The sequence below is a fragment of the Nicotiana attenuata genome, chromosome 1, assembly GCF_001879085.1.
Source record: "Nicotiana attenuata strain UT chromosome 1, NIATTr2, whole genome shotgun sequence".
Taxonomy (NCBI): domain Eukaryota; kingdom Viridiplantae; phylum Streptophyta; class Magnoliopsida; order Solanales; family Solanaceae; genus Nicotiana; species Nicotiana attenuata.
The window spans coordinates 80,170,355-80,180,141 of NC_031989.1; the positions used below are offsets into that span (position 1 = coordinate 80,170,355).

At 35.8% G+C, this 9,787-nt stretch overlaps 1 protein-coding gene across 1 annotated transcript in view; it reads right to left on the reverse strand.

Moving 5' to 3' along the window:
- The window catches only part of LOC109229518 (enolase-like), a 3,574-nt gene continuing 1,064 nt past the window's right edge, over positions 7,278 to 9,787 (reverse strand). Inside the window, exons 4-13 of the mRNA XM_019394989.1 lie at positions 9,517 to 9,597; positions 9,227 to 9,301; positions 9,081 to 9,143; positions 8,897 to 8,974; positions 8,408 to 8,615; positions 8,207 to 8,247; positions 8,033 to 8,121; positions 7,882 to 7,933; positions 7,732 to 7,788; positions 7,278 to 7,614 (exon numbers count right to left, since the gene is read on the reverse strand). Of these exons, the coding sequence (XP_019250534.1) occupies positions 7,534 to 7,614; positions 7,732 to 7,788; positions 7,882 to 7,933; positions 8,033 to 8,121; positions 8,207 to 8,247; positions 8,408 to 8,615; positions 8,897 to 8,974; positions 9,081 to 9,143; positions 9,227 to 9,301; positions 9,517 to 9,597 (825 nt within the window). The 3' untranslated portion in view covers positions 7,278 to 7,533. The remainder of the gene's footprint in view (positions 7,615 to 7,731; positions 7,789 to 7,881; positions 7,934 to 8,032; positions 8,122 to 8,206; positions 8,248 to 8,407; positions 8,616 to 8,896; positions 8,975 to 9,080; positions 9,144 to 9,226; positions 9,302 to 9,516; positions 9,598 to 9,787) is intronic.

Consider the following 9,787-nt stretch of genomic DNA (forward strand, 5'->3'; position numbering starts at 1 on the left):
CACCTTGGTTCCAACCATTGGACTCATTCAATCCACTCCCCCCCTACTCGAGCCCACTGAGTCCTCTAGAGAGTCTCACCCTACCAAACAGTACAACACAATCACATCCTCAATCTCCACACGAACTAGACAGAGATACAAGAGAGGAGCTGATAGCAATACTTGCAGAGATGAGGGAGACAAGAACAGAATTTTGGTGGTTAAAAGGGATTCAATTTTACAACCTCAAAGAACAGCTCGAAAAAAGTTCATTCTAAAGTGCCCACCTGAAATGGTAACATGCAGTCTCAACTTTCGTCAAACAACCAATCCAGAGGTTGGGAAATATGCTATGGTGATCATTCCGACGCTTCTACTTCCACTGAGTCTGGAGCCGGCGACATCCACAGCTGTCCATCCAATGACTCAAGCTCCTATGGTCCAGCACGAAAACCCTAATTCCTACATGAATTTCCTAGTCTGGAACTGTAGAGGCTCTCATAATCCAGAATTTAGGAGACACTTTAGGTCTTTACTAGATAATCATAGACCAACTCTTGTTATCTTACTTGAAACACACATGCAAGACCAACAAGCTTGCGTGAAGACTTTAATTTTGAAAATATTGCACAAGCTCCTGCAAATGGTCTCATAGGTGGTTTAGTGGTGCTGTGGAATGCAGTTCATATCAACGTGACAGAAATGAGAATCTCTAATCAGGAAATACACTGCATGGTCCAGGTTAGTCCCACAAAACCTCCTTGGATATTATCTGCAATATATGCTAGTCATCATTATCAGTTGCGTGATATTCTTTGGCAAAACTTATGTAATTTGCATGATAATACTGCTATGCCCTGGTTAATAGGGGGAGACTTTAATGAAATTTTAGAATCTAGAGAAAAATTTGGAGGTCTTCCTATGAACAATACTAGGGCTGATAAATTTGCTAATTGCATGCATTACTGTAGCTTTATTGATCTAGTTTATCAAGGTAGTCGTTTTACATGGACAAATAAGCAAAGTCATGGTCGTACAATACTAGAAAGGCTTGATCGTTTCCTAGCTAATTACGACTGGTTAACCCTATATCCAAATACGACAGTCACACATCTTCCTCGTACTCACTCAGATCATTGTCCTATGTTAATCAACTTAGAACCTCCTCAATCTATACAACATAGGATATTTAGATTTGAGACGATGTGGGCATCTCACCCACAATTCCAACAACTTGTTCATGCCACTTGGTCGAATAACCTACCTTTACTAGCCACTACTAACAATTTTAAGGTAGTGGCCACATGTTGGAATCATAATACTTTTGGTAATATTTTCCAACAAAAAAGAAAGATACTAGCTAGATTATCAGGGATACAATCCTCTATACATTATCCTACTAGTATTTTCTTACAAAATTTAGAAACTCAATTGACCTTGGAATATAGTCATATTCTACGTATAGAAGAAGAATTTTGACAATTAAAATCACGTATTAATTGGTTAAATGAAGGGGATGCCAATACTAAGTTCTATCATCTATCTACTCTTCACAGACGATGAAGAAATAAAATAAATGCTTTGCAAGATAATGTGGGCAACTGGGTTTCTACCACTAATGAAATTCACAGTTTAATTAACAATTATTTCAATGAGCTTTTCCAAACTGATCAGTTAATGTCGACAAAGAGTACCATGAATACTTTCAAATGCCATATTTCTACTAATGATATACTTAGTCTTGACTCACCTCTTCATCAAGATGAGATTATGTCTGCATTACACAATTTTAAGCCGTATAAAGCACCAGGTCCAGATGGGTTACATCCATTTTTCTACCAAAAATATTGGTCGGATGTAGGTAATAAAGTTAGTTCCTTTTGTCATGATATCTTCTGCTCAAAGATCATTCCTCCAGAACTAAACAAAACCCTTATATGCCTTGTTCCTAAGATTAAGCATCCTACAAAAATTCAACAATTTAGACATATTAGTCTTTGCAATACTGTTTACAAGCTTATTACGAAGATAATTGTTAATAGGCTCAAACCTACTATTAGTAGAATTATAGGTCCTACTCAAACTAGTTTCCAGCAAGGCAAAAGAGCTTGTGATAATGCTATAATAATACAAGAAGCCTTAAATTACTTAGCTAAAATGAAAGGCAAATATCCGTCAATGTTATTGAAACTTGATTTAGAAAAAGCATTTGACAGATTAGAATGGTCTTTCATAAGACGTGCATTGTTTTATTTTAACATACCTTCCTCTATGATTTCCTTAATTATGTCTTGTGTTACAACCACATCCATTTCTATATTAATTAACGGTTCAAAAACTCAATACTTTACACCAACAAGAGGTATTCATCAGGGAGATCCACTTTCACCCTACTTGTTTATAATGTGCATGGAATTATTTTCATGAAGTATCTCCCTATCAGTTGACAATCTAAAGTGGCAACCAATTCGACTATCTAACAAAGGTCCACTACTCTCACCTCTTCTTCACAGATGATATTATACTTTTCTCTAAGATTACTACCAAAAGTTGCCATGCAATCATTGATGTTTTGAATAACTTTTCCTAACATTCAGGGCAAAAAATCAATTTTGAAAAGTCAAAAATCTTCTTCTCTAAAAATTGTAGCTCCTTCGATAAAGATTTTGTAATTACTTCTTTCCACATCAAAGAAGGAACCTCTTTTGGTAAATACTTGGGATTTCCTATGTTCCGAACAAGACCCAAAAATGCAGACTTCCAGTTCCTCCTAGACAATTTCAAAAATAAGCTGGCATGATGGAAATCTAGACTTCTAACTTTGGCAGGTAGAGCCACTTTAATAAAATCTACTCTAAACCAGTTACCAAATCATATCATGCAGTACATTCATATTCCGGCTCACATAGTTAATAAAATGGAACAATATCAACGGAATTTTTTATGGGGTACAACTTCAGAAAAAAAGAAACTACACCTTGTGAGATGGAAGGAAGTAACTTTACCAAAGGAAGCGGGAGGATTAGGAATTCAAAAATTACGTCAAAAGAACCTTGCTTCACTAGCAAATCTAGCTTGGAGGATTTTTAAGACACCACAAGCAATGTGGGCTAACATACTTCTTAGCAAATATCTTAATACATCACCCAATAATATTCACTCACAAATTTGGACCAATGTTATCAATGGCTGGCATCACTGTCAACTAGGAATAAAATGGAATATAGGAAAAGGCACACATAATAAGTTTTGGGAAGACCCTTGGATTGGGCCTGGCACAAAGATTAGATCAAAAATTCAGGGTCCACTTCCGTTATTCCACCACAATATCACAATCTCCTCTTTAATAAATAATAAGGGATGGGATTGGAATAAATTCCCATTTGAGTTACCCACTAATATTAAAAACATAACTCAAGTTACTTATTTTTGCAAATATGGTAATAAGGTGGATAATATCTTCTGGGGTTTAACTCCAACATGCCACTTCACAACTAGATCTATGTATAAAGTCTTGGAAGCGCAGCTATTTGAATCTACTAATAATTCTACAAAATACAATTGGATACGGAAACTTCCTGTCCAACCTAAAATCAGAAGGTTCATTTGGCTTCTTCAGAGGAAACGACTTCCTACAAAGGACTACCTTAGACATATTTAATTTACTTCAACATGCTACTTGTCAATTTTGTCGCCAAGAGAATGAAACTATTAGGTACTTATTCTTTGACTGCACAAACGCTAGAACATATTGGCAGGAATTAGGTATACTTTATTTTATTACCCAAAGAATACCGTACATAAATGCTTGTAATTGGGTACATGACCTCATAACTTGTAAGGCACTTCAATTACCTTATCACATGAACCCGACTATATACTTGCCATTAAGTTTATGGAATATATGGGTAGCACGTAATAACAACTGTTATAAGCATACTACGAACACGACTTCAGTTAAATTAAAAACTCAGCAAGCGGCGGAATATACCTACCTAGTAGCTAATAAACATACTTGTGTTAAAAAAAGACAACAAAATCTAAAATGGAAACCTCCAAAAGAATTATTTTACAAACTGAATACTGATGGAGCACATACAGCAACCAAAGCTGGCATTGGTGGGCTAATACGAAATTCAAAAGCTAAATGGATGTTGGGTTTTGCAGCAGCAGTCCCAAGAGATTCACCAATTTCAGCTGAATTGTATGCATTGTTACAGGGACTTCAGATGGCTTACACACATAACCTCATTCCACTGGAGGTGGAAGTGGACTCACAAGAATTTATAACACTACTTATCTCTAACAATGTCTCATTTGATAATTTGTTAACGGACTGCAGGTACTTCCTGGACCAGTTAGGTAAGCCAGTAATACAACATGCGTACAGGGAGCAGAATAGGGTTGCGGATAAACTAGCAAAGGTAGGCTACGATTTTGACTTCAACTCGCCAGTACGTATTTTGGAAGACAGCCCAGCCTTTGCATGGTCAGTTTTTGAGCAAGACAGGAGTGCAGTGCAAGGATATGTTTTTGAGGACTTCACCACTCACTCGAACAACTACGATTCTATAAATGGCTATTGTAATAGTAATGCAGTAGATAGTAATATTAATAGCAGTTTGTATAATAGTTTGGCACCCTCTACTAGTACATTATCGTGTAATAGGATGCAGCATAAGCATCCGCCCTCAGTACGCAACACTTAATCTTAATATATGTTTATCTTTTAAACCAAAAAAAATGTAACAGACTAACAGTGATACAACCACGTTTGGGGGGGGGGGGGGGGGTTCAACTAATTCTCCTTTGCACAAAAATTGACTTTGTATATAGGTAAAAAACTTTTACATGTCTACCCATTTGGGGTTTCAGTATATGTATAAATTATGAATCCCCTAAATCGAACGAGCATTTTTTTGAATCTTAAAATGGGGTTTTGACACAGTTACCTACAAAAATAAAACTATTTATCCTTATCTACCAATTTATTTTTTTACCCATAAACTAATTACTTTTCCTACCGATAGTAGTTTTTGTGGGGAATTTTTTCTTTATTCTCCAATTCTTTTTTATTTCTATGCTTCTTTTCTTTTTTTTCTTTTCTCCTTTTCTTTTTTCTCGTTTTCTTCTTATTTTTTTCTTTTTTCCTTTTCTAATTTCATTTAACTTCTTTTTTATATTCTTTTTCTCTTCATAATCTAATTTGATTTACTGTTTTCACTCTTTTTCACTATTCTTTTTTTTATATTATTACTAAAGAAAAATAAAATTGTGTACCAATTAAATGTAGCTAATACAATCAAAAAATATTAACTAACATATGATACCAGTATAGTATATAGATATACCAACAGGGTATACAATTGTACGTAAAGAATTAAAGCAAATTTAATTCAATTATTAAACTGAAATAATATCAGTTGTCAATTAAAATCTTAAATTTTTTAAAAGGATCTAATTGTAAGAGTATACTGCTACATTATATAGCATACTATAAATTTTTTTTTTTTTTTTTGCATTTTCAATTTGCCCCTCACGCTGGGTAAAAGCTTAAAGCTAATTAAAAGGGAAAATGCAAGTGAATTTATGGGTAATAAGTATACTATTATAATATATTGTATACTATTACAACTTACTGTTACAGTATATTGCATATTATTACAGTATACTATAACAATATATTGTATACTATAATAGTACACTGTTGAAGTATAACTATATACTCCTATAGTATATTGTATACTGTAGCGGTATACTGTTAGGTAACTATGTTCTTCTTCGATTATTACAATATACCGTTGCAGTATATTGTAAACTATAATAGTATTTGTTGCATTATAGCTATATACTCCTACAACATATTGTATACCGTAGCAGTATACTATTGGGTAGCTGTGTTCTTCTTCGATTTTCAGCTGAAAATTTCGATCTCAATCACCTCAAATCAGCTCCAAATGCTATCAAATTTCAGTATGAACTTCCAGAAGGTATTATAAGCAATATTTAACAGCACCCATTTTGAATCAAACAAGAAATCTTCAAAATAAAAATTTTAAATTCAAGGGTCAAGGCAAGAGCAAGAGCTAGGGAAAGACAATCAAGAAAAAATGGAGCAGAATTGAAACTAGCCAGAGGTCAATTTCTCAGATAATCAGATCTAATTTCTTTTTGAAGAAGGATATAAAGGAAATGGAAGAACAATTTTGTAAGAACAAATTACAAGTAAATTCCAGGAAACGGCGTCGGATGTAGCAAAATTCCACCTCTTCTACGATCACTTTGGTCCCTCTTAGGCAACCAATCAGCATACTCAATCGGCAAGTCCTCACCCATACAAGTCACGTTTCCATTTTGAAACCATACCCTAACAAACTATCTTTTCATATCATAATTGAAATTGGGTTTTGACCGGATTCCTCTATGAGACTGAAAAATGATGTTCTTTGGCAATTCCAGTTTGGGTGAAGAGAAAGAAGAAGGTATTGGTGAGAAACAAGTGTGAATTGCCATTGATGATGAACCCCAAAGTACGACAATAAGAGAAGATTAGTAATTTTTTGTCACATATGTGTGCTTTTTACCGAGACGATACGAGATTTGGATTAGAATTTTGATTGCTGAAATTGGGATTGCCGTTTTTGCTTCAAATGAAAAAAGAGCAGAGTGGAGTAAGAGTTGGAGAAGCAGTTGAGCTGGAGGACAAGCCGCACATTGAGAAATAACCGGGTAAATAGTTTGGACCGCATGGATATAAAGTGAGATTTTCTCTAGTAAAATTCCTACCTCTGTCATCTCTCATAATACTCATCTTTCTCGTGTCTTACAAATTCTTTATTTTGATTTCATTTAACAATTGTTTTAACATATGTATCATTAATGCAACAAATTGTGATTACAATGGGAGCAACACTCTTGGCATCCTAGCTATCAGCAGCACTCTCCTTTTATTATTAACAGCATTTTTACCTCAAAATGCTGATAAAAAAAATACGCTTGTGAATGGATGCCATATGGTAACAGAAAAAAAAAAGCGTAGCAGTAATATTAGCCAAAAATTTGAACACAGGTCTAAACTCTTTAACACTGAAATTAGAAGGGGCATTCTCCCCACTGATCAAGGCAGAGTGCACCCTAAATGATCATGCAGAGAAGCAATGTTAGTGTGTAGATCTCGTTTGTTCTTTTAGAGAAACCAACCCTCATTTGAGAAGCTAGATGCCAGATAAAATTTTACGTGGCCTGAGCGCGCTTGTTTCTTGATTGATCTGCTAAAGAGAGTTATAACACTAGAGATGTGAATTTGCCAACCGACAAAGCACACATTGAAGGTATGCGACACCAAAACTATGAAAACATAAATTTAAGAATTACTATGATCTATCTGTATTCCCCTTTACAAAACCAGCAGCCAAAAAATGAAACACTGTTAAACCTCAGAACAAACAACTGTTGAAAAAAGCTGATCATAGACCATCTAAGATAACTCATATGCATGGCGATCGCGATTTATTCAGCCAAAGAGAGACTACATCTCACAGTACCAGATCAAGTTTAGTAGGGCTCAACAGCTACTCGGAAGCTTGCTCCAGCATAAATGGTGTCTGACCCAAGTTCCTCTTCAATTCTCAAAAGCTGTGTGAAAGAACAAAAAATCAGAACTGCTGGTGCAAAGAGTATACGGAAAGAAGTGCTGGACAATTCCATGAATGCAGTTTGGTGGAGGGAAATAGCTAATGGGATAATTACTACCTGGTTATACTTTGCGAGACGCTCTGACCTGCAGGGAGCTCCAGTCTTGATTTGTCCCTGAAAGTTTCCAGGAAACTAATAATTAATACCACGGAGTAAAAAATTAAATTACAGACAACAAAATCTTAGAATGTCTTGTAACAAACTTACAGTTGATAAACCCACAGCAAGATCAGCGATGAAGGTATCCTCTGTCTCTCCACTGAGCAAATAACATAAGTTCATTAACAAGTTTCATATATATAACAATCATCTTTAATTAAGTTTCTAAACCCATTTCAGAGAATGATAATCTCCTCACCTGCAGTGACTGGTCATCACACCCCAACCAGCCTGCTTAGACATTTTTGCAGCTTCAATACTCTCAGTCACACTTCCAATTTGGTTAACCTGTACATGAAATGAGTAAGAAATGAATCGCCGAGTCAAATACGGAATGTTGACAACAACGCTGCCATAGATGATTCAAAGATACCTTAAGAAGAAGTGCATTGCACGTCGATTGCCTTAGCAACCCTCTGCACATACATAACGAACAAATATCTAAGTCTTAAACAGCCTTCACAAAGTAGATCAACAGGCAAAAGAAAGAAGACCACTTGTACATTTCCTTTTCAATGGAAGCCCAAAGCACACATCTATCTCTAAGCAAGGAAGCATCAAGTTGCTTTAAGACGCTTCAATCTTACCTTAGGATTGGTAACAAGGAGGTCATCTCCCATGATCTGAACTTTCGCCCCAATCTCAGCAGCGAGCTTAGCATAGGTCTCCCAGTCATCTTGGTCAAATGGATCTTCAATTGAAACAATAGGGTACTCAGACACGAATGACTTGTACAAATCTTTGAGCTGGTCACCTGAGATCTTTTGTGAGCCATTATTGTTCTGCAAAGATGGAAAAAAAAGGAGCAAATGTCAGTTCAAGTTGAGAATTGACTATAAATCACCTCAGTAAACAATTTTAAGTCTCTTCTATCTCGTCCTTTGCATATCTATTAGTTATTCCCTTCCATTTAAGGAATATAGCATTGACAAAAGCTGATAATATCTTTATGAACGCACAATGGGGCTAGCCATTTTTTCACCAAAAAAGGTTAGGTCTAACATGTTCATTTTTGCACATAAATATTCGAAAATGATGTAGGGCCTTGCCGGCAAGAACTTACCTCTTCTTTGAAGTTCAGATCATAAGTTTTGTCCTTTCCATAGAATTCAGATGCGGCAACATCCATGCCAATTACAACCTAAATAGAAAATAATCTTATCTTCCACTTATGTAGCAGTATTTGCAAAAACAAGGGGGAGGAGGAGGGGGGGGGGGGGGGGCTCAAGAAGGAATTGAGAACTCACTTTTCCAGTATAACCTGCTTTATCAATGGCTGTCTTGAGCAATTCAAGGCCCTCCTTGTTCTCCTGTATTTTAGAAACAATAATATGTGAAAGAAAGAAGGTAAACATTCAACAGAATATCATAACCAGCTTAAGATTATATTCACCTGGATGTTAGGAGCGAAACCACCCTCATCACCAACGTTTGTGGCATCTTGTCCATGCTTTTTCTTAATCACAGCCTACAAAATAGAAGTTTGTTTACTGGAAGATCCAGATCAATGAGGGTAAGGAACTTTTTGGGACAATGTTAATACTCCATTGCTAGCCTGAATAGAGTTAATCAATAAAAGAAAATACCTCCATCTTTCTTGATACGTCGCATATATTGTCAATGGACTTGTTTGATAAAAAACAAAATTGTGAAGGCAATAGAAGCTGGACAACTGTGTCAAACCTTCAAATGATGATACACTTCACAACCCGTCTTCATAGCCTCCTTGAAACTAGAAGCTCCAACAGGAAGAATCATAAACTCCTGCAGATAACTACTAATGAGAATCTTATTTCCTAAGAGGATTTAACTACATTATTAACGCAGAAATATAATATGCCTGCATTGCAAGTTTGTTTCCAGCGTGGGATCCACCATTGATCACGTTGAAAGCAGGAACTGGCAACACATGCTCAACAATAAGAAAGCGAGAAAAAGGCATTTATTCCCCCCC